This window comes from Suillus subaureus, assembly GCF_016647635.1.
Source record: "Suillus subaureus strain MN1 chromosome Unknown BJ212scaffold_4, whole genome shotgun sequence".
Classification (NCBI taxonomy): domain Eukaryota; kingdom Fungi; phylum Basidiomycota; class Agaricomycetes; order Boletales; family Suillaceae; genus Suillus; species Suillus subaureus.
In genome coordinates, this window is record NW_024538560.1 from 1 (window position 1) to 24,040 (window position 24,040).

General features: G+C 49.5%; 5 protein-coding genes across 5 annotated transcripts; 2 read left to right on the forward strand and 3 right to left on the reverse strand.

Moving 5' to 3' along the window:
* Positions 1-854: 854 nt before the first annotated feature.
* On the forward strand, positions 855-3,080 carry BJ212DRAFT_1323483 (protein-tyrosine phosphatase-like protein). The gene is made up of 8 exons (XM_041334498.1): positions 855-1,229; positions 1,334-1,472; positions 1,553-1,655; positions 1,702-1,781; positions 1,896-2,016; positions 2,077-2,695; positions 2,747-2,881; positions 2,939-3,080. The coding sequence occupies exons 1-8, from the start codon at positions 1,104-1,106 to the stop codon at positions 2,984-2,986; spliced, it is 1,371 nt and encodes a 456-aa protein (XP_041197401.1). The 5' UTR covers positions 855-1,103; the 3' UTR covers positions 2,987-3,080.
* Positions 3,081-8,679, reverse strand: BJ212DRAFT_1323494 (uncharacterized protein). Its single transcript, XM_041334499.1, has 6 exons — positions 8,263-8,679; positions 7,999-8,140; positions 7,778-7,945; positions 4,263-7,730; positions 4,058-4,200; positions 3,081-4,009 (listed from the first exon to the last, which is right to left on the reverse strand). The coding sequence occupies exons 1-6, from the start codon at positions 8,602-8,604 to the stop codon at positions 3,326-3,328; spliced, it is 4,947 nt and encodes a 1,648-aa protein (XP_041197402.1). The 5' UTR covers positions 8,605-8,679; the 3' UTR covers positions 3,081-3,325.
* A 1,130-nt stretch (positions 8,680-9,809) lies between these two features.
* BJ212DRAFT_1444534 (hydantoinase) lies at positions 9,810-13,880 on the forward strand (the record flags this gene model as incomplete). Its single annotated transcript, XM_041337971.1, has 19 exons — positions 9,810-9,941; positions 9,967-10,092; positions 10,151-10,277; positions 10,336-10,448; positions 10,499-10,821; positions 10,891-10,996; positions 11,048-11,067; positions 11,129-11,212; positions 11,270-11,675; positions 11,729-12,373; positions 12,496-12,555; positions 12,610-12,666; positions 12,717-12,734; positions 12,790-12,882; positions 12,932-12,999; positions 13,068-13,289; positions 13,340-13,514; positions 13,568-13,740; positions 13,799-13,880. 19 exons carry the CDS (start codon positions 9,810-9,812, stop codon positions 13,878-13,880), a joined length of 3,030 nt encoding a protein of 1,009 aa, XP_041197403.1.
* Positions 13,881-14,732: 852 nt separating this feature from the next.
* On the reverse strand, positions 14,733-16,357 carry BJ212DRAFT_1262394 (major facilitator superfamily domain-containing protein; the record flags this gene model as incomplete). The annotated part of the gene is made up of 3 exons (XM_041330260.1): positions 14,733-15,578; positions 15,632-16,045; positions 16,106-16,357. The coding sequence occupies 3 exons, from the start codon at positions 16,355-16,357 to the stop codon at positions 14,733-14,735; spliced, it is 1,512 nt and encodes a 503-aa protein (XP_041197404.1).
* A 4,114-nt stretch (positions 16,358-20,471) lies between these two features.
* Positions 20,472-23,923, reverse strand: BJ212DRAFT_1262769 (uncharacterized protein; the record flags this gene model as incomplete). The annotated part of the gene is made up of 16 exons (XM_041330293.1): positions 20,472-20,528; positions 20,581-20,615; positions 20,666-20,852; positions 20,905-21,008; positions 21,062-21,280; positions 21,332-21,404; positions 21,455-21,573; positions 21,627-21,911; positions 21,972-22,129; positions 22,167-22,402; positions 22,454-22,559; positions 22,613-22,710; positions 22,762-23,156; positions 23,214-23,480; positions 23,662-23,811; positions 23,842-23,923. 16 exons carry the CDS (start codon positions 23,921-23,923, stop codon positions 20,472-20,474), a joined length of 2,571 nt encoding a protein of 856 aa, XP_041197405.1.
* Positions 23,924-24,040: the final 117 nt, after the last annotated feature.

The following is a 24,040-nucleotide window of genomic DNA, read 5'->3' on the forward strand; positions in this document are numbered from 1 at the left end:
CAGGCCCAACCAGAAGAACGGGCTGCGCAGGTTGTTTAAGGTTTGTGACGCCGGAGAGGGGGTGTACGTGTGGGGCATCGGGATCAGGAATGACAACGACTGCGTCGGCGTACTCGAAAGTGGTAGGTACAAGACACATTTTAGTGGATTGACCACCAGAAGTAGGAGAGCGCGAAGATGAGAGGGGCGAAGGGGTGGGGGAAGGAGTGCGAGAAGACGTCGAGGATGAGATAGAAACCTGACGGTTCTGGTGTGAATGTGAATATTGACTGCTGGGTATATGCAGTCTTGGAACCTGGAAATTACTCTGCTTTCAGTAAAAGCCGTGTATATTATAGGTCCACTAACCTGGCGTTTCAATTCATACGAGTCATGGAGTGGCATCGATGCGGGGGCGTTGAGTCTTGAGTGCACGAGGAAGATGAAGTGAATGAAGCGGGGGGAGTGTCGGACGAACAGACGCAGACGAGTCCATTATTGGAGAATACAAAGAATAACAACTTAGAGAGCGATATGATGAAATGTTCAGTTAGCTGAAGTGTCCACCAGGGTCCCCAAGGCCTGCCTTGAGTGTCGAATTTGAAGGTAGAAGAGCAAAGAGTATACAGTGTGAACTGAGACGAGACAGATGAGAAACGTCAAACATCTGGAGAAGAATGTCTGATCTTTATAGCGGGCAACATACATAAGCGATGCATTGTACTATAGACCTGACATCGTGCATTGTATTCCCCGACACGGAGACAAAAGCATTGAGATTAATGGATTTTCCGAACCAAGTACCACTTATTTGCATGTATTTGGGTTCAACCCCTTCAATGAACAATGCTCACCGACTTGCTCACGTGCTCATGAATAAACCTGAGCTCTCCGTGTAAAGCGTTGACAACCATCCCGACGTTTCACGGCGAATGATTATTAGTGGTTCATTCATTTGACTTCGTACTTCCTAGTTCACCGCTAAATTATTTTAACACTCGCCTCATCATTGGCATACCACAAACTTGGTCGAGGTCCCGAAGTATTAATATAACTAATAGTCTTAACAGGAAATTTGAGCAGATTCAGTATACACAACCTACCTCATTTATCTACCATTTACGATGGATGAAGTTGTACCAGGAGTTTGGATTGGAGATCTGCAGAGCGCTTTGGATGTCAAGGGGTTGAAGGAGAGAAACATCTTCAGCATTTTAACAGCGATGCGGGGCAAAGTTACCATTCATGCGGTGCGTACCACTAGCGCTTCGAGTCCCAGGTTCCTGTGCCCAATTATCCTCTAGTACATGTATGACAAAGGATCCGAGGCAGACGCTGATGCAGATACCTCTAGATATTTAACAGATACCAAGTCAACGTTGACGATAGTGCAAATGAAGATGTCCTCGTGCACTTTTTACCATCAATATCATTTATCCAGAACGAGCTCGACAAGGGTCGTGGTGTACTCGTGCACTGCATGGCTGGAATCAGTACGTTCGAGCTTGGCCGACTAACGTCATCTTCTCTTCCGCTAGCCCGCTAGCATCAGTTTTGACATCTGATCACACAGGCAGAAGCGCAACGATTGTCGCAGCGTACCTCATGTACTCGTTGAAGCTCGACCCAGAAAGCGCTGTAGACATGATAAGGACAGTAAGGCCATCGCTGAGTAAGTTACTTCACCTCGTTCCATGCACCCAGATGAGGATGCTTCTGTAGGCCAAATGAAGGATTTATGGAACAACTTAAGGTGTTTCACCAATCGTCATACAAGTTCACGCGGCGTGATAAGGCAACCCGTATGTTTTACCTGGAACGACGATGGAGGAAATTATGAGTAAGTCTACCTTCTACCTTGCCTATGATAATCGACGCTTCAGGCTCAAGATCAATGCTAATCAATTGAATCATAGATGGAGATGGGACGATTCCAGACAATGCAATGTTCGCCAAGCATCCACGAACACCATCTGATTCTGTACCCAACACACCGATGATCGTACCAAGCCGTCGAATACGATGCAAGATGTGCAGGTAAGTCATCAGATTATGTCATGCTCCCCAGTGCTAATTCATACACGCCACCTTTCGCAGGCAAGAACTAGCGACGCGCGAGCACATGCTCGATCATGGGCAACTAGGCCCACCAACGCCCGCTCTGCCCTCGCTATCGCCTGCCACGTCGAGGCGCCCGTCTGCAAACGACCGCGGCACGTCCTCACGGCGACCGTCCATGAGCCTCGGCGCGCGGGCGCTGATGGAATCGCTTTCGATGTCATCACTCTCAATGTCAGCACTCGATACGGATGATGATCACGAGCCAGATGAACCCAAGAACGGGCACACAGACGATTTGCCTCCCCTTAGAGTTGACGTGAAGTCCTCGCGATCATCCTCAATGTCAATGGAAGGCCTCGGAAAGGACTTATCGGACGCACTCGATGCATCTGTCGCCACCAATGACGGCCCATCAACAGGGACGACCACGCAATCCGAGACGGTGCGTGTGCTGTCGCCTGTACATGAGAGCCAGGATACATCGAAGACCGGTGGGCCGCTGCAGCCTCCGTTGGACCTGGCAGCTGAGCTGCACTCTCATCCGAAACTCGCGGCGCTGCGCATGCCTCCGTCGTTGAGTATGACAGGGATAAGATCGTCGATCAGTCCACCGATCCTCATGAATCCCAAGTGTTCTGGGTATTTTGTCGAACCAGTAGGGGTTTATTTGTCTGTCGTCGATCTACAAATAATCATGACTTTTCAGATGAAATGGATGGAACCTTTTTTGGAGAGTGGCCAATTAGCAGGGAAGATTATTTGCCCGAAGTGCAGTGCCAAGCTCGGCAACTATGACTGGGCTGGCGTATGCTGTAGCTGCAACAGTGAATGGGTAACGCCAGTACGTTGCATTTACTCCAGCTCTTCACTCTTCGTACATAAACTCACGCCATGCCAGGGTTTTTGCATACACCGATCTAAAGTCGATGAAGTAGTAATGGGTTGAGCAGCGACGGATCAAATATAACTTACTATGTACTAGATTTGATTGTTTGAACTTACTCAGTAGATGGCGAATCGAATGGAATTGAGCAAAGGAGTGTGGGTATGTTAGGTAGTATTCCAGTGAGATACAAGGAGCGGTTTGGTTCTCAAAAGTCTTGGGTAACTGCAAAAATTGAAATAATGCATACATGGAACGAAAAAAGTCACAGAATATAAGGGATTTATATCATGATATAGCGAAGACCATTATCAGGGAGGGTAGGCTGCGAGAAAGCGAGATATCGTGCGCGAAAAGCAAAAATAGGCAAGGCAAGAGAGGAAATGGGCGTTGTTCGCCTAACTACCGATCACCAGTAGCGTTAGGTACAGTCTTTGTAGATCGTCGAGAGCCAAAGCGAAGCTTCCCATCGTCCCCTCGGCCCCATGAAAACAAACCGCCTGTATCATGAGAGTGTGCACTCCCCGTTCGCGATCGAAGCGACCACGCAGGAGACACCGGCCGTGCAGGAGTGTTAACTTCAAGGTGGTCACCATTGTGGGAGTGATGGTGATGATGACCAGAATGACCGACAGTATGACGTCCATCACAACAGGCGCGCACATTTTCCAAGCCCTCGAACCCGTCGTCTGACTGGGATTGGCCATGGAGTTCAAACTCAAGGTCGTCGTCGTCTTGGCTGTGACCCATAACTCGTTCGAAGGACCTTGCGGGGCTGTACGGGCTCTCGGGCGCTGCCCATCGGAGGTATTCTGCGGCTGGCGTTCCAGACCTTTTGCCTACAGACCCTCGCATAGAGATTTGTGATCTACTCCGGCTGCCCCGCGGCGTGGTGCTGAAAGCGCCACCATTCCGGCTGCTTCGGCCACTTCGTTGACTTTTGGGGCTTGTATCAGTCAAATGACGGTGATCATCGTCTGTGAGCTCTGCGCTTTGAGACATGGGACTCATGGGGGCCACATTTTCATTCTGACTGGTTGAGGGCGTCATTACAGGGCTGGGACGAGCAAGCAGGTATTTCAAAGCCTAGAAAGATGTAAGCGTCCACCCAAAAGTTAAACGAGAGCAACGGACATTGAGCCAAATGTCATGGCGCTCCTTGGTAGGAGCGGTAATCTTCATTTCTCTCTGGGCTGTGGATATCACTACGCTGTACTGGTATAAACCAGGAGGCATGGGATTGGGATCTAAAACAGAGCGAACACCTTCGATATAAGCTGTAGCCACACAAACCGTCAATTCAACATCATTCAGAGAAACATTACATCATTTCACTCACCGCTCTTGGCACTCGACTCTGAAACGTTTGATGATCCAGGGTCAGCAGAGCTCCAGTACAAAGTCTTGGTATACGGATGCACCCAGAAGAACCGCTTGTGTCTCTTCTCTCCATAGCCCTTGCCAATGGTGCGCCGGGTATATTTGTACAAGAACTCGCCGATCATAGTCTGGGTGATCGCATGGATGACTGCAGGGTCTGTTGACATACTATTTCTGTTGTCATTAAGTTGATCGACATTCTTGCCAGGGGTAACGGGCATGCTGGCGCCAGGAGTGCGGTTTAAGAAGACATTGTGGTCCGAAGATATGGACGACCGTGGTGAAAGTGCGCTTCTATCTGACGCCAGGGACGTGCTCGACATCTCCCTCCTCTGCTGCTCGCGTACACCCCATGATGGTAAGCCAGACGGTGGAGCCGAGTTTTGTGCATACGCCGCAGCATTAGCAGCAGACCGGAAACTGCTTGTGGATGGCGGCTGCCGCAAATTTGATTGAGGCGGGGGCATACTCGAGCCATGCTGCCTTGGACCGTAAGCACCACCCCTGCCGTGTACGGAAAGCATTGTGCCAAAGGTCGGTGTGGTGGCACGCTGTATGAGTTCTGGAGGTGGGGGGGAGGACGGACGAGGTGGCGGCACGTCCGATGTCGAGGACGTAGTGGCTACTCTCCTGTCCGGGATGAAAGGGGGCGGTGCCATGGTGCTAGGCGGAGGCGGCTGGCGAGGTGGTGGTGGCAAGGCCATCATAGGGGGACGAGTCTTGTCTACAATGGAGGGTACAACAGAAGCAGTTCTTGAACGACGAATTCCATCGTCGGCGCCAGAGGAAACTGCAGACTCAACCGACCGCCGATGGTCTGCATTGGAGGTAACAGAACGAATGATGCCGAAGCTTGTGGTACTGACACTGGAGTCGCGAATAGTAGAGGGGGAAGGAGAAGCGGGCGCTGCAATGGCGGGTGCAGGGACGAACTGGAACTGCTGTACTGTCGTGCCCACTCGGAAGAGAGCGGGGGACGCAGGGAGGGAGGGTGCGGGAGTGGCAGTGGGGGTCATGGATGACGCAGAGGTGTCTTGCCAGCTTGCAATGACGGGCGAAGCAGTAAAAATATCCGTTTGGACGGACATCTCCTTTAGCTCTGGCTTGGAGGGCTCGCCAACCTTCTTGGTCACTTCGACTGCCTTCAAGACTTCAACTGGTTCTTGGACCTCCTCGATGACTTCCACAGGTACTTCTTTGATGATTTCGATTGGAACCTCCTTGATGATCTCGATCTCCTTGATGACCTCTACCGGGACCTCTTTGATAACCTCCACCTCCCTGATGACTTCAACAGATACTTCGACTTCCTTGATAACTTCCACCTCCCTGATGACTTCAACAGGTACTTCGACTTCCTTGATGACTTCCACCTCTTTGATGACCTCCACCTCCCTGATGACCTCCACTTCCTTGATAACCTCGATGACCTTGGGCTCTTCAACGCTATCCATACCAACACCCCTCTCCTCGTAGGTAGTTGTGTCACGATGGCGTAACTCCCGATGTTGCGTCATAGACGTCATTGACGACCGCCTCGAGATTACCAGCGCCTTGATACTCTCATCATCGCTCTCCGAAAAGTCGTTGTCCGTCATCGTCAACACAGAGTGGAAGTCCTCCCGTGATTCTGTAGCAAGACTTCCCCGCGCGTCGTGGTAATCATCCACATCTGTGTCTGTTTCTATACCAGTCTCCGTCGCTCCGTCGTCAATATCAACGTCGATGTCGCTCTCCTCCTCAGAGGTGAAGCCACCTGGAATGGGTCGTCGGCTGTTAGCTTCACCAGGAATGCCACCACGTAAGGTGTTGTCGCCCTCCAACGAGCGAGAGAAATCAGACTGTGTGAGCGTCGTGCGCCTCATCGAGCTCCGTGCGATGAAAACGCGATCGGAGGGCTGCATTTGGTAGAAGCTTGTGCGGGCTGCAACGGGAGAAGTAGGTTCGTGTTGCACAGCTGTTTCCATGTGCACCACAGAGGACTCCTCGTCAGTCTGGCACGACATTTCAGAAGTGGTAGGAGATGCTGGCACGGGTTCAAGGGCTTGCTCGACTTGCACACCCATGTCGTTCGCTGGGGAAGAGGGCGAGGGGACAAGCACCGTCACGTCCTCGAAGTCCGTCTGACACGCCATTTCAGTGGTGATCTTGACTTCAACATCTTCAGTGACAGACGTCATGCCAATGCCAAGCTCTGCAGCCAAAGCCTCAGGTTCCCCAACAAGGGACGCCGGTCTGGCCTCCTGGAAAGCAGCACCGCCACGAGCGCGTCTTTGTGGGGCTCCACCACGCCCAGTGCCGCGAGGCGAGGAGCGGGCCAGCAGGGAATGGCGAAGCGGGCTGGATTGACTTGGAAGCGAGCTGTAGGACGCAGACTTGCGGAGTACATTGGCAAACATAGGGTCCATACCCTCAACGCTCGTTCGCTTCGAGGAGGTAGAAGGTAAGGAGTCAAGGTTTTGCTCTTCCGGCTCGCCCTCTGCGTTACCCTCGTCGGAAAGAATATCGTCAGCAAAGTCGGGGAGGGGCGGCACGGGTGGAGGAGGAGATGCATTGTAATCAGATGTAGGACTGGGACTTTGTGCTGCCATGCCGAGCCTGGTAACAAGGGAGGACCTCCCCCTGCCTCTTCTGCCTCTGGCTCTGCCACCACCAGAACGGTATGGCGTCAGCCGGCGAGGATGCTTAGTCTCAGTCTCGTCATCGTCATTTGTCTCATCTTCTGGGGGCTCGTTTTCATCATGTACATACCCAGAGGAAGACTCCAGTTTGCGCCTATACTCCATTCGCATCTCCTTCTCGCGATGCAGACTGCCTTTGAGTGTGCTAATCTGCCTCTGGGCGTGGACAAGCCGCTGCTGGAGGGCCTCAATCTCATTATTGGGATGGTTGCTCGCATGGAATGGGCGTGATGGTGACGGGTCGGGGGAAATGTCTACAAGATCCTCGAATACATCAGGCTGGAACACGGCCGAACTGTCCATTTTTCGCCTGTTGTTGGTGCTGGCTGAGGTGAAGACATCATCATCCTCTGTAGCAGGGGTCGAGTACTCTTTGCCCTGGTTTGCGCCAGGCGTGAGTGGACTCCCGAATCGTGGACCGAGGCGACGGCTTGCTTTCTCTACTTCCGCCTTCAGCGTATCAAGCGCGGACTGCAAGTCTGATTTGTCGCGCTGTAGACCCGCAGCATGCTTACGCGCCTGTGCCACGTCTGTCTCGTGCTTAGCTTTCATATCATCGAATGCAGTTTGGACGCGCTGTGATTCGTTCTTGTGTTGGTCTGCTGCTTCTCGTGTGCTGTTGAGCACTTTCGTGATGCGCTTGTGCTCGCCTTCAAGGCGCACGATTGTCGACTGCGTGTCTGAAAGTTGGGTACGGACTTCTTGAAGAGTCACTTCGAGGTTCCAGTTTTCTTCTTTGAACTTGTCTGCGGCAAGTAAATTTCACGAGGCAAAGCAATATTATAAGACTAACCTGAACTCTGTTCTTGCGATCGAAGCGCGGTACGTAGAGATTCAACGGTCCTTTCGAGGTCGTCTTTCTCCTCCTTCATGTCTTGGATGGCCTTATCGCGCTCTCCGAGAAGGCTCTGGAGCCGTCGCACTTCGGTGAGGAGTCCACTTCCGATCTCGAACGCAAATTCTGGAAAAACGGTGAGCCGTGAAGGCAAAACCGAAAGAGTGAAAGAAACTTGCCAACGTCGTCTGCTCGATGGGCAGCATTTTTGGCACGACGAGACTGGGCAGCAGATGAAGCTGAAGCTTTGGAACGCTCGGGCTCCTCTCGAGGGAGATCATTGATTGGTAAGGCTGGAGATGATTGCTGTGTAGGAGGACGCTAGAAATAAGTAGATTACACGTTAGTGCATGATGCATTACGGATTTCGTAGGCGAGGCGTGGTGCATATGGCATTCACCAATAGCAGGCGCTTGCCTAAAATTTTTAAATGAAAGACTCACTTTTTGGCCAAAAGCACCAGATAGCTGCGCGTTCTCTGCGTCCCAAGCAGCAATAGTTTCTGCTAGTTCGCGATAACGTTCGCGCGCGTCAGTATCTAGTTCCTCATCCTCTGCATGTTCTGCATCAAATTCCTGGAGTTGTCTTATCTTCTCTTCGAGCTCTATCTGCTGTGCGAGAACCCGCTGACCGAGAGTTCCCGCCTGTTGCAGCTGCCTTTCCTTGTTATCGAGAAGCTGTTGGAGGCGAAGCTTGCGTTGGCCTGCGGAAGAAAAGGCTGGGGCAGAGAAATCTGGCATGTTTGATGGGACTTCTGCTAGACCGTCATCTGATGGACTGGCCATGCCTGCGCAGGCCGTCGACGATCAAAATTCTGCAACGTCTTGATGAATGGTTGGTCTCAAGAAACGCGACGCGGCCTTGGCCCCGAACCAACATGTGCTAACCGAACTAACTCGTATCAAATTAGAATATATTTCTCACGGTCCTTTACTTATTTTTCGGTTCAGAGAAGGTTCTGACTCTTTTTTGTCGTATTTTTCGGTTCAAGGCTTCACGATGTTCTGACTGGGTTTCAAGAGGCTTCTGGTCAACCTGCTAAGTGCTTGTGCTTCACCTGCGTTAACTGCTATCAATCCAAGTCTCTAATTCACCACTTGAAGCTGCAACATTGACTTAATGGTTAGCTGTGATTGTCCCCTCTTAGTCCGCCGTTCATCCTAAAATGAATCCAGATGCTGACACCGTTATGTAGCTGAAAGTTCCTCGTCGCTGTTTGCACGTCTCCCGATTCCTCCCCTTCAAGTCCAATGCGAATCTTCCGCGCTCTTGGAGTTCTTTCACATTACGGACCAAGGCATTACTGCGGCTTAAGATAATTGCACCGATGACAAGGACACAGGTGGTATGAAACCGATTTATGCCGTGGCCTTCAAGATCCAAATTTCGTGCGCTGCACCCGAGGAACGTCCGAACCTGTGATACAAGCTGCTATATTACTACCAACAGTAGTTCAAGTCAAAGTACACCTACTTTTACTACTTTGGGCAAATATTCACGTGAACGTTTATCTCAATTCCCAAGTTACCTATTTCTGTGTTGTTGGTGAGTTCATTGTTTTTCTTTCTTTCCGTGGCTTGCTTTTGCATTATATGGTGCTTGGGCAGCGCACGTATTTACTAGTAGCACCTGGTCAATTGCGTGGAGTCGACCAGTCACTGGTCAGACACGATCGCGATAATCACTCGAATTCCAGATTGTTCAGAATCACTGAATGTCTTTATGAAGGCGGGTTCGATGACCTGGTGGTGCTGGTCAGGAAAACCATCCACGCGCAATGGCTCAAGCTATTGTTGAAGTAACATGACTACTTATACCTACTAGCGCTCAGCGCTCAATACGAATTGAAGTTCGATATTCAATTTCGCTTATCTACTGATTTAGTCGTGGCAAAACACCACGGTTGGTTCGGTCCCAATCTTGGCTATCCTTATCGTAGCCACCTAGCTTTTAGCTGTCTCAGACGATACCAGCAGTCCTTCAACCATAAATGAGTTCAGTCCACTCTATCCTACGGTTAGGTGTTGACGTAGGAGGAACAAATACGTGCGTACCTGATTTGAATATACACGACTCCGCGGACTCGAGAAACATTTACCAGCGATGCAGTCCTCCTCGATCTGTCAGAGGGTTCGCGGAGAGGGCAGGTTCTCGCATCAGCAAAACATCTCACTACAGCGGACGTCACTCTGGGAATCCAAAACGCCATTGAGTCCGTATTGACACAGGCTCAGAGCAAGTTGAACATTCAAGCGCTCTGTATTGGCACGACAGTAAGATTCGCTTGGTACACGCACCAACTTGCGTCCTGATTCACGTACATCATGTTAGCACTTTGTAAATGCATTGGTAGAAAGAGATCCTCGGCGTTTGGATAGAGTCGCGGTCATTCGCCTGTGTGGCCCTTTTACGCATGGAACGCCACCATTCGTAGGCTTTCCGCACGAGCTGCGAGACCGTGAGTTGCTGCTGTGGAACGTGCGATGACGTCCTGTACTGATGTCCACTTCCCACAGTACTCGAAGGTCCCCACTTCCTGCTCTCAGGGGGCCTGCAAATTGACGGAAGTGAGATTGCTTCTGTTGTCGTTGCGCAAGTCGAATCCGCCTGCGACGAAATCAATCGCCAGGTACGAAAAACGATGATGGGCACGTTGGATGCGACTGAGATGATTTGCAGGGCATACACGCAGTTGTTGTGTCCTCGGTATTCGCCCCCATCGACTTTGAGATCCGACAGGAGGAAGCAGTCGCAGCGATCGTGCGGAAGCGCATTCCGGGAATGGACGTCGTATGCTCTAAGGACGTTGCTGCCATCGGACTGCTGGAGCGTGAAAACGCATCTATCTTGAATGCTGCATTATTGCGATACACAAAGAAGACGGTAATAGGTTTCGAGAAGGCAGCTCAGGCCCTCGAGCTGAAGTGCTCCGTTTTCATCACAAGCAATGATGGCACCTTGCTCAGCTGCGCACAGGCAGCACGTCTTCCTATTCGAACTTTGTGCGTGTTTCTCTCAAAGAGGTCTCGGTGACAAGGGTTATCATAAACGATTGATGATTTTCCTTGAAGTTCGTCCGGCCCAACGAATTCCATGCGCGGCGCCGCATTCTTGGCCGCACTGGAGTCGGGCATCTCAAAGCAATCCGCACTAGTAGTTGATATTGGCGGTACAACGGTATGTCGTCGAGACAACCTCCAGCATAGGCTCATTGTTGTCTTATTCTAGACAGACATCGGAATGTTGTTGTTCGTGAACAGAGCTTAGAAGTTTTAGCAACCATACTAATCTTGCTTGACAACCCATTAGACCTAGTGGATTCCCTCGCCAAGCCGCCGCTCATCACGAGTTCTGTGGGGTTTTGCTGAACTTCTCCATGCCACATGTTACCAGGTGCTGGTGTTGACAGTATGACAAGCATTCATGGTAAATTGATTGTCTATGCGCTAGTATTGGCCTTGGCGGGGGTTCTATTGTCCGAAAGGACCCAGTCACAAATAAGGTCACTGTTGGTCCTTATTCCGTTGGCCATCGGATTACCTCTGAATCTCTAGTGTTCGGTGGCTCTACACTGACCGCTACCGACGTGGTTGTTGCAGCAGGTCGCGCTTCAAACATTGGAAACGAAAGTCTTGTTTCCGGAATTGGGCAGTCGATCATCGAAGGCGCTCAAAGTGCTATCAAGAAGATGCTCCAGAACTACCTTGATGCCATGAAAACATCTTCGCAAGATATCCCAGTCTACCTGGTCGGCGGAGGGTCTATTCTTGCTCCAGATGTTCTTGCGGGCATCAGCCGAGTTCACAGATTCCCTCACTTCGACGTCGCGAATGCTGTTGGCGCTGCCATTGCCCAGGTAATGCGGAAATGACCTTCTCCTCCCCATTGATACTCAATCTCGATTTGAAGATATCAGGCATCATTGATTCCTTCGAAGACACATCCACAAGAACCATCGTACAAGTTCGCACTGATGTCGAAGCCAGGGCTATCGCTCGAGCAATTGCTTCCGGCGCAGATCCGCACCGTGTCGCCATAGTGGAGAGCGAGGTCATTCCGATCGCCTATACAAGCGGTCGTTGCCGTTTTTATGTCAAGGCCGCCGGAGACTGGAGTGGTATCGCTAGTCCAAGTTGGCCAGAGGTTGATGATCCTCTGCGTGTTGAAGCTTCTACCGGGGAGACGGCCTCCCGGCCACAAATGGTAGCATCCACCGCCGCCTCTGCCGTTGTGGCGCCGGCCATGCATACTGCTAGCGACATCCTGGAGTACGAGCCAAGGATAAAAAGAAGAGAATGGCTCCTGTCCGAGGTTGATCTGGAGTGGATTGCAGATGGCTGCTATGTATTGGGATGCGGCGGTGGCGGGTCCCCCTTACATACTTTCCTGGAACTGAGAGAACTCGTACGGTCAGGTGAAACAGTACGGGTGATTGACTTTTCGTCAGTTACGTCCAATGCACTAGTTGGATGGGGTGGGGGCATGGGTAGCCCAGAAGTGTCCTCTGAGAGACTACTTGGCAACGAGTCAGTGTTTTCACTGAATGAAAGAAAGGTGAGGCCTAATTGTTATGGTCATTAGATATCAAGAAGCTAGCGTGGAGTTGTGGTCTCTGATGGGGGTAATGTAATCTTCGCTGGTCCAACCATTGTAGTGCTCTAACGATACACTTCTAGATTGCGAAACCAGAAGCGCTTTGCGGATTAGAGATTGGGGGTGCGAACGGTATGATCAACGTATGATGTTTCAGTTTATCTGTCAAGCGAAGACAATTATTGACATGGTTGTAGATGATTCTGGGATCGACGAAATACGCCAATATACCCTGTATAGATGGGGACTTTATGGTGTGTAGCAACAAGCAAGTGGTTCGTTGTCTAAATCATGGCCTATATAGGGCCGTGCATACCCTACCGTGAGCAGTATCATTCTGATCTTGGATGTATGCTCCGAATTTACAGTTATGACAGTGGCATCAAACCACGGCTAATGTCTACGACGTCAGTGGCACGGGAGCCAAGATGCTCCCGAGCGTCATGTCCAGTGGAGATGGGAATGTCATGGTATCTTTCTCTCTCACGTTTTCAGTCAAAATCGACGAACTATTTACAGATTATGACAAAGGCCAAACGTGACATTGATATTGATGCCTCTTTACGAGCGGCATGCGTTGAAATGGGGTGAGTGGTGGCATGTGTCATGAGTACTATGCGTGGTGATTACGTGGTGCCTCGCGTGCATTAATTAGGACACACGTGGGACTGGCCAGCCGCCCTCTGAAAGCTGATTATGTGGATAATGCCATGATTAAGAACACAGTGTCATTGAGCTGGCGCATTGGACGAGCTATTGCACTTGCTCGCAAACAATCAAGTTTGTCTCGGATTGGATCAATTCTTGTTGACGCCGTAGGTGGCTCCAACTCCGCGAGAGTGTTGTTCATGGGCAAGATCACCGATGTGGGAAGGCGGTGAGTTTTATTTCGATCTCCTGTTACGCAACACCATTTATTTGTGTCAGTCTCTACAAAGGTCATACGATTGGAGAAGTTGTCATCACCGCGCTGACTGTAGATGACGATCTTGATGATGACGACCCTGATCGTCCCATGGAGCGCTTCACCGGAACACTCACCATTCCATTCAAGAACGAGAATCTGTATGCAGAACATACCACGGATGACGCCATAACCACTGTGAGAGCATGTTCCTTTACTCCCGAGTCGGTGCTAAAAGTATCAACGTGGAGATGGTCGCAACTGTTCCTGATCTAATCTCCGTGCTCGATGCTCAAAATGGGTCTGCTCTCGGCACGCCTCAATACAAATATGGGTTGCGGGTTCTCGTGCTCGGGATCACCGCGGCTCCCCAGTGGACCGGTTCTGAACGTGGCATTGCTCTCGGAGGCCCGAGTGCGTTTGGGTTTGTACCATGATTCTTCTCATGGAGCCATTCGCCATAATTGAAACCATGTGCATAGATTCACACATATTCCGTACAAGCCACTGGGCAAGTACACGCAGCCTCGGTCTGTGATCGAAGAGTACGCCCATAATAGTTGACTTCCCGTCGAATTAGGCAGCTGGATTTGGGGTAGTAAAACCCCTTGGCCATTCTGCACCCCTTTTACAAAGCGGAGGTCACCTGCATGCTACTGTTCTCGACCAAGCCGTTACTAGGCAGAACCATTAGTATCCGTCTGTTGAATGCGGAAGAATATTCACCTGAAGATACATTTATGGCAGTTGGGTCGCTGATGACTCGGTCTCTGGGATTTCAGTTCCAAGTCCCAAGAGGTAAATGCTTTATTCTTCAAGGGCCGAGAATACTGCGCACGCGCGTGTCTGCTTGCATTCAGCAAATCACAATTGTAAAAGGGATTTATACATGCCGTAACTTCCATAACCAAGCACTGGGTATCCGAGGCGCCAGTTCTATAATGCGGTTTCGATGCGATCGCCGAGTTTGCCGTGCGTGATGCGCAGTGCATTCACCCTTCCAACGGGATGCAGATCTGATCTCCCTAGTTTCTGGTCTCGGAACCAGCCATTCCAGAAAGTTGTTCAAATTTTGACTCTTGACTCATCAACAAGTTCCCGGTCCTTACCCAATCATATAGTAAAACAAAAGACGCTTGTAGCGACTCCAAATGCTATGTAGAACATTAAATAAATCATACAGCGCATACATAATTATTCTACTCATCATATCATTATATGTCCATGAGGTAGTTAAGCAAGGCGTCAATGCTATTTGTCAGGCCGACGAAAATATATCAGCTATGGGATATGTTCTCGTGAAATCAGGCAAGAGCAAACACAAGACAGAAAATGCAAGATGCGATGGAGAACCGTGTTTGCGTCAAGAGTATGCGTCAATAAGGTATGCCGAGAGTAAGTATCCATGTGTGATGGTCAAGCTTCCTCGTTCTTTTGTTTTTCTGCTATCCGTTTCCGTTTCCACGCCGGGGTGAAGTCCACGTTACAGAGAAAGACCACTGCTATAGCGTAGCTAACGCCAAAACAGATAGCCGGTATTGTCCCGAAGTGATAGGCTTTGACGAGTGCGGCAAGGATCTGATCCTCGTACTCGGGATAAGCAATATGATCGTCCGCGAGCTCAAGCCCCTGGTTCACCAACGAGTCAGGGAGTTTCCCGCGGAGCGATTCCGTGAAGCTAGTCTCGTATATTGCTGTGAGGAGCGCAGTGGCAAATGTACCACCCAATGTTCGTAGAAAAGACAAGAACCCGCTGATTCCCGCAATTTGATGGGGTTTGACAGACATTGGCCCAACAACAAGAGAAGGCTGGTAGAGTAGACCGGACGCAATGCCCGTGATGATGGAAAAGCCGATAGTTGTCACTGCAGGTGTGTACTGTCCCACCATCAACATTAAAGCACTACCCAGTGCATATAAAACGCCGCCTGCTACACCAATAAGGCGCACCTGCCCCGTATGCGCGAGGATGTTAGCCCCTGCGACCGAAGAGATGCCGAGCGTGAGGATGAGGCCAAACATCTGCAGCCCGGACTGAATGAGGCTAGAACCTTTGATATCGATGAAGTAACGGGGAAGGAAGAAGACGGAACCGAAGTAGCCAGCTCCAGTGAGAAAATTGATCAAACAAGTGATGGGGATATTCGGTATGCTGAAAAGGTGGATGTCAACAACGGGGTGTTCGGCTACCTTGAGCTCGTAGAAAACAAAGACAGGTATGAGGAGACCTCCAAAGATGAAAAGAGTAATGATAGGTGCCGACTAGGAAATGCAGTATATGTCAGTACGAAATGCTTGTGAAGCCATGTACCTACGTTCCAAGGGAACAACTTGTTTCCCATCTCAATTGCAATACATATCATGCTCGAGACCGCAACGGCAAGTACCGAACCAATGTAATCCACTTCTCCAAGCTGTGCAAGCAATCCGATGCGTTGCTTTCGATGAGGAACAGGGTATCGGAGGCACGTTGTCCCAATGGCCAGCGTGATCCCAATGAGCATGAGCGTGATCCAGAATATCCATCTCCAATCTGCATCAACGGAAAGGACCGCGCCTAGCACGGGCCCAATCGCTAGACCAATTGCAGAGGCGCAGTTGAAAAATCCCAACCACAGGCCTCGTGAGTCCGCCGTTGTCAAATCCAAAATAATGATCACGCCAACAGATTGTCTTCCAGCGGCACCTATGCCCTGAAGAAGGCGAGCACCAATCAATGAATTCATGTTCTTGAATGCGTGGGTATGTCAGAAATCCCCGTGGACGCGCGAGACCAAAGAGGAACGTACCGTGGCCAGCCCACACCACAGAGTTCCAGCAGCAAAAATAAGCATCGTACCATTGAACACTTGGGCACGCCCAAAGATGTCAGCGAATCTGCCGAGAAGGGTTTGGGTGACGGTGAAGCCCAACAAGTACGATGTTGCGATCCAGTTCTGGTTAGCGAGGTTATCGAAGTCAGCTGCGATGATATGCATGGCAGTTGTGGCAGTAGTCTCGTTGAAGTAAGCAGTAAAGTTGCCAATCCATAAGCTCGCCATGATCAGAAAAAAGTGGGTACGAGTGACGACCACAGCAGGCTGTTGTTGCTGTGTGCATTCAAGTGTCACCTGCTGGCAGGCTTCCAGTGACTGTTTGTGAAGAGAAGCAGGTGAGGAAACTATCGGCATCTTGTCTTCACCGATGACGATGCTGTTGTTCATAGTCGCGCATCGCGATAGAGTAAGAGTGGGTGATGAGCTCATGGAGGCTGAGAACTAGTGATGAAATGTGAAAACCTAATATATTAGTAGGACGAACATCAAGGCGGTTCGAGGCGTTAGCATGCGAGAATTGGAAGCGTACCCTCAAAAGTCTGGAAGTCTGGGAATGTCAGAAGAATACGTGACTGAAGCCGACTGAATAAAGTTGTACTCTGAGGAAATACGGCGCTGCTTGAACCCATCGGCGACTTGATGCATACACACACGAGCATCGTTCCCTGCACACGGATCCGCGGGGACGAGGGACAGATCCCGAAACACTATGTGCGGAAACTCGGCGAGTTACTTCAGGCACTTATTTCCGAGATGCAGACAGTTAAGGCCTCTGGAACCAAATTCATGAGTAAAAAAGGAGGCAACAGTGACAGAAGTACTAGCCAGGAAACTCAGAGGAACGGAGCGCAAACGGAGCGTCCGGAGAAGACCCATTGTGACCAAAATTGATTTCAGCCTCATTCTTGACCCATTTAGTGCTGACTGTCCGCGGAAACCATGTGCCCTCATCTGCGGAGGTGAAAGATCTGATATTATACTATAGATAGCATGGGGACATGGAAACGCACTGCATAATGCACATGCTCGCAAAACAGAAACTTTGAGTTGCACGGTCAGACAAACCAAGTGCCTGGCCAGGGATATGCAGATTTCCAATGGGCTCTGAGGGTTTGCGGCCATAGTACGCGGTCAAGCCTAGGTTTCTGCTCGTTGCAACAAGTTTCGTTGACCAGCAAAATATGCGCATCGATATCGCTTGTCGCGTTTCGGATTCACTCAGAAGAAAGAAGGGCAAGTTGAAGAAGTTACTAGCTTGGAAATTCTCCTGTATACTTACTTAATGATTACTCCACCGAAACCGAGCCCATCGCAGTTTGAACGGCTCGGCAAATAGCACTAGTACTGTTATGGTCCATAGAACAGCATACAATTGAGTCATGAACTATTCGACCGCGAGCCTCGAGGAAGGCAGGTGTATGAAAAATGAGGTGAGCGGAGTGATATAAAGGTCTAGCTGATGACTTAATGATCGATTGTGCCTTTCAATCATGCTGTAAACCGTTGTTGAGTCGGTGTTCAAGCCAAGTTCAGCCTGGACTCCGGATCTGCCCTTCCTGGGGCTCTCGAGTCTCGACACAACACACATCCTTCTCTTCGTTCGCAAATATTGGCACATAAAAGGCTAGCATGAATCGTCGCCCCGTCAAACACACGGACTCCGAGTCCAAATTCTCAATTGGCAAAAACCACACACGGAGAGACTGTGATAATCAGTTATAGTTCCAGTCCGCTGGGTCTTGTCTATCCGTTTTCTGATTGGTCATGTGTCGATAATAATCATTCAGAGGTGACTGGCTGTACTGGCCGCCGGAGAACGTGACGAAACTTCTGATGTGTGCACCACCGGGTGTTCCCCGTTCCCACTCTGAGGCCAGGTCTATGCCGCATCAAGACCAAGTATTACTTGCTGAAGAGCACGCATCCATCCTGAAACGAGAAATCCTCCTCGGCTGTGCACTTTGCGCCGTGCGCGGACAAATACTTTGTCAGTTATACGCAAGTTGAAATCATATAACGTTTATGATCGATCTGTGGCAGCCCTTCACCCGTAAGCTCATATAGGCTTCAACAGCACCTGAAGATCCCCCTGTAGACTGCTGTGCGTAAGGTATTATGCGTGCATGATTCGTGATGCCGCGGGTAAACGAATCTCTGTGGCAGGTTGCTGGATGTGTATCCTTCAACTTCCGCGGATGTTTACCCTGTCACGAAGATGATCATTAAATCCGTTGATGGTAACTTGACTCCAAGGAAACAAGACTCCTAAATAGTTGACGAGGCTCTGTCATTACGCAGCCTTGACTCCTCGAGGCTTGAGCTCCAGGCCATCACAGGCCATCACCTGCTGTCATATGTCCCGCCGTCTTAGGGCTCTGGAGAGCACAAACTCATGTTGTCACTAGAAATGGCAATGTGCTGCGTTGGACTAGTTCCGGGCCTCCAATAATAATGAGTTAGTCAATGAGCGACTAAGCTGCAGATCATGTCGTGTGTGTCTCTCGATCGCTTCATGTTGTTCCCTGGTGTTCCAAGGCATTCTTACTGCCGAAGCAAAAAGCAGCAGTGTACGTGTTTACTACCGGCAACCGTAATTTGAGGTTCTTGCCGTGGGGTAAACTTATAGTTCGCGAAGCTGATCGGAACGGGTCCCTCTGAGTCTACAAAGTCGGTCTCTGTTAAATAAACTTTTCCCTTTGCAACGCTGATTCCTACGTCTATACTTAGCTTCAGGAACTAAACAGTCTTTGGAGCTACACCAACTGACGGATAGTTGGCTCTTCAACTAGTTCGCCGCGGATTCTTTCTTTATGTCACTCAACCACTGGTTGTCCCTAACCCATGCGTTGTGTCCAGGTGCGTGATGGTGAAACCTTGATCAATCCCTCGTCTTCCGATTATTAATAACATTAGCCACATTCACCTCACGTGTACGAAGGGAATGAAAGGGGCCGCTGGGTATGCCGTTATTTTTGTGCAACCAAGTTGTTGGTGATCTCGATGAGATATAATCGTAGGTCAAGGCATATGATGGACGAGAAATTATCTGATCGGCGAGCTACAATATTTCTCATACGTACGTACCATAGCATCAGCTTGCCAAGCGCCCATTAAGTTACTAGTGTCCACATGATTCATGATAGCTACTGATCAATAGATCAGATCCAGCGGCTCCCATCGAAGCGAAATATGATAATCGTGCATGTTATCTGTGGGTTCGACAACGCCGATCAAGCACTAGAACGTCGTAAGTCTTTCGAGTTTCGGCACTACTAATAGTACAGATCACCGTTATCCCCCACCGGCAGAATCACGGAATATAATAACATTGCTGATCTGGCTGAATATTTTGTTGGGGAAAACACCTCTTGCATGTGAAGGGGGCTGAGTTCTGCCGGGTCTTAGTAATGTGGACTCTGGAGGACAAGCATACTTATTCAGTGATTCATTGAAAGCCTTGCAAAGTGTGGATCTACGGAGTTTGTATTCTGCCTCTCGAAATATGTATCATAGAGAAGGACCGAATATCTTCCTTCTATTTAGTCTACCAACGAAAAAACACAACGGCGGAGTTGGACCGACCGCATTGACGGTGAACTGATATGTAGTAATTCTGATTTTCATGACCGGACTTCACCGAACTGCAAGTTACCATGAATGATGATGCATAATGCTGGATGAACTTAGGATGAACGCCGACAAAACCTTGATCCATCGGGCTCCAGATAAGACTCATAGTGCGGAAATATTACGTGTTTTGGTGCATTGATGCCCAACAGTCAGCATGATGTGGTCACTTTCTCGCGCGGATTTCGTGTAACGTAAATGCTGGTATACTTACCTTTGGATTGCAGGCGTCTTGCGTGCCGTTAGAGATGCCAGAGTGCCAAAAATCTAGAACAAATGGGTCATTCCGTTTTGTCAGCCACTCATGGAGATTTATTGAGTTGACAACCAGTATCTCGGTCAGCCTGGCAGCTTCAATCACATCTCCAAATGGGCAGCCATTATGCAGCGCAACTGCGTCAAAAATACTTCTATCAGCACGTTCTGGTACTGCTTCAGCAGCCCCTTCAGAGTACAGCATTGAAGGTTGGGCTCTTTACTTGTCCACATCCATCAGCAGCCGGACTGACCGACGGAACAGGCTGTGTATAGCAGCACCACATGAGAATCATGGGAGCTCCTGCCATATATTGAAGCGCCACTTCAAGAATTATTAAAGCATAGGCTGATACCGGGAATCGAAGCGAAACATAGAAAAAGCACTTAATTTAACGATATAAAATTTCAGGGCAATGGAATATGATTGCAAGAGTGCCAGTTATACGGCGTGGCGTTACCACGGAGATCCTCGTAGACTCGGTCCTCCAGATAACGACTCGCCGTTTGTAAGCTATCGAAAGAAAGTGAGTCTAGAGGAGGAAGGAAAACACGATGTACAATACCACAGCATTGATTTGCTTATGAACCAAACACAAAACTAAGTAGCCAATCAGCAAGGACGACATGCAGCTCATAGATAAAACCTACAGTCTAAATATGACATAGCAGCGTTATTCTGGTCTTCGACAAGCATATCACTAAACTCAATTTCCGTCCCATCCATATTTTGGCGGACAAGAAGCATCTTCGGAGTGCGACCTCGCTGAACGCAGCGATGTGTAAGTATATTCATAACCTGTGTAGACAATCGAGTGTGAAGAATAGGGAGCTGGATCTGTAATGACGAAGATCAAAGACAGGTCGTTTTAGCCAACCCGGGCACTGACGGTATTCGGATCCAGAGCCAGGAGGTCGTCCACACCAAATAGGTCAAGAAGTAATTGCGGGGACACACTGGAACCGACCCAAAATATCATGAGGTCTTCGTTATCTGATGGAAGGACGTAGGTAAAGAGGTTGTATCGAAAGAAGTGCGGCACAAACCTATTAGATAGATGCCGTGTGCTTCCATGTAGGTGTGGCTATTCCGCATCAGTGACGGGAAGGACATCTGACCTGTTGTGGGGTCTGGAAGTGCTGTGTCGTCTGCCAAGTCGTGGAGCGCAAGAAGGCGGGGATAGAGATGCTGCATTGTTGCGCGTACGCTCATAGATAGTATCTTCTGAGCATGATAGTTGCGCACGTCCGCGGACACATTACGACCTGCGAAAGCATGTTGGTCGATGAAGAAATGACAAAATAACAATAACACACCTTTAAGAGGTTTGCACTTCGTGATCGCCAGGGTGTACACAGGCAGAGCTCGAAATGCTTCAGGTATAATTAGCTGCGAAGCTTGTTAATGAAAGGGGCGGAGATGATATCTGGCAAACTCACTTGAGAGACAGCGGTGGCAGCCGCACAATTTCGCCTGTAGCCGAGCAATATTGACGAACATCTATCAGTCAGCTCTTCTCGAATGTGAGCCATTCGGCGTGACGTCAGTTTCGACATCGCTAGAATGAATGTGAGGAAAATTGAATGTGGCAAAGAGAAGGTAAAGTCGGACATTCCCTTGCTAAATGACACACTACGGCATCCATATCAGCATACCTAAAAATGTTGGCAGCCAGGTCTGCCACTTGCAAGGCAAGGTTACATGTTCGGACACGGCGTTGACCGTCTGGTGTCGTATGGAGCACAGCACACTGCAAGAATGCATACTCTCGAGCATCCAGCTTCCGTGAGTGCTCGATATGCACGGATATGGCTTTATCGGAGTCGAGAATTCCAATGTCCAAGTCCGATACAGAACGCTCATGGAAATTTCCATAATAATTTGATATTCGAAGGCCTGCAACAACATGCATCTCAATGAGTTCTTCGGGGAAGATATTCATCGATAAACACTTACCATTGGAACATCGCACGCGCAATAAGCAATTATATACCGTCGTCCGAGTTAGTAAACGCCGCAGTTGAGAAGTTAAAACGTGTTGATCTCGTGCAGGGTTAAACCTAGGATGGAAAAACAGTTCGCCGCCAGTGGTAGAAGATACAATACCTGTGCACCTGCTTAGCAATGACTGGCAGCAAGGAAAAGAAAGACGCGCCAATAGATCCAATATCGATAGGTTTGCTCATCCCAAGGAACATACTGACACCAATACCCTCCTCTGAGCACTCCTCAGCAATGTCTCTCCATGTCTGATGACGAGGGAGAAACATAGTTCGCTCTTTGTCCGTGCCATATAATGACGCCTGATCACGTGGCGGTTCAAGAGCACCGGGTCCAATTGCAGGTAATACGCTCTGGAAAACAATAATATGGCCCCCTCGGCCTGCCTGCACGAGCATGCTCAAGCCTGGATCACATGATCAGTAGCTGGGACGTACGAGCGAAGCCAGTCCAGCAAGTAGCGCTCCCCCAAGCGCTGCATTATCAATGACGGTGTCTAGATAACGTTCTGGTAATGCCTTAAGTAGACCTTCGATAGTGGTCCTTAAAATCACAATGAGAGTGACTTGAGAGTTAAGACAGCGAACGTTCCTGACCTGGATTTCCAAGGATCTACGAACAAGCCCTCACGCAAAGGGACAAAGACTTCCTCTAAATCGGAAACCACGATCATGCTCGCCAATGATGAGGCTGGCTAAAATTTGTCTATATCAACTTGAAGCAATGATGCGAGTTGTGCGCTTACAGACAGATCATAGAAGTGCAAAGAATTGTCATATGTCAGAATTGCAAGCTGAGAATCTTCGGGGAAAGACGGCTCTAACTGAGTCCCATCAAGGGAGGTACCACCGTATAGCAAATCTCGCAGGACGTCGCAGGCAGACTTCAGAAAGCCCGTTCGTATGGCTTCCAGCGAGACGTCAAATGCAAAAAGGCAGTTCAGAGATCTGGGCTCGCGTGCTTGAGAGGAAGGAGGGTCGATAGAGAAATACGATGAATTCATCCTTGGCAGAGGCGGAGGTGCCCAGTATTCTTTTCCTGAGACCACGAAGTCAACAGTTCCCTTGTTCAATTCAGGGCGGTTTGGAAGATCTATTCGCGTAAGATTTGCGTCCAAATTGCAAAAATAATCTGGCAATACTAGAAACCAAGACTGAGATGCCAGTCAGTCACTCTGAAGGTCACACCATGCCATACCTTGAGTTTCGTGACTGCAAAGATTACATTTCCATTTCCATCCACCGGCAGTCCATGCACACCAAGGATTGATGTACCCTCTACACTCCTCGCATCGAGGGGGACCTGAATCACCACAGTCCACGACTGGGATAGACTCTTCGCGGGGATCAAGATCTGCGAATGGTTGAAACACTGCCGCAAGGGGAATATCGCACTCTTTTGCCAGATGAGAGGAACTTGGAAGGTTCCACGTTGATACTCTAACGTGTTTTGGGCTCGAGTTTCCTGTAACAGAAGATTCAGTCAATGACTTCGGAGCAAGACTCGAAACCGAGGTGATAGATTGCCAATGTCTGCAGTGAGACCAGCATGGTATACAATCGGGTGAAAAGGTGTTGTCTACGTCCCACCACACATAGCACCTAGTAGCCCGAGTCTTATATTCCTGAGAGGAAATAAGGCTTACCTTGGTCAAACGCTGTGAAGTCGGATGTTGATAACGGTGGATTGTTCCCGGGTAACGTCAAGAATAAATTTCCTTCCCATTTCTCCCTGTCCGATTCTATCACGTCAATCGGAGATGGCATCTGACTTGGGTCGATCCGAGGTCGCAACCCTGTGGAAGTACATGTCAGCTAGAGATCACAGAGTGAAGAAGTTGCTGACGTTCCTTTGTAAGGTTCCCCAGCACTGTGCGGTGGTTGTGGTATGTGTCTGTTTGCATGCATGTAGACTACCGGAATTACACGTTGGCAAGTATAATCCGAGTCGTTGGCCAGGGCAGCTGTTGGAAACTGTTGTTTGGCAAAGGCTTTAGATCTAAACAAACCAAGTTGGGCTGCAAA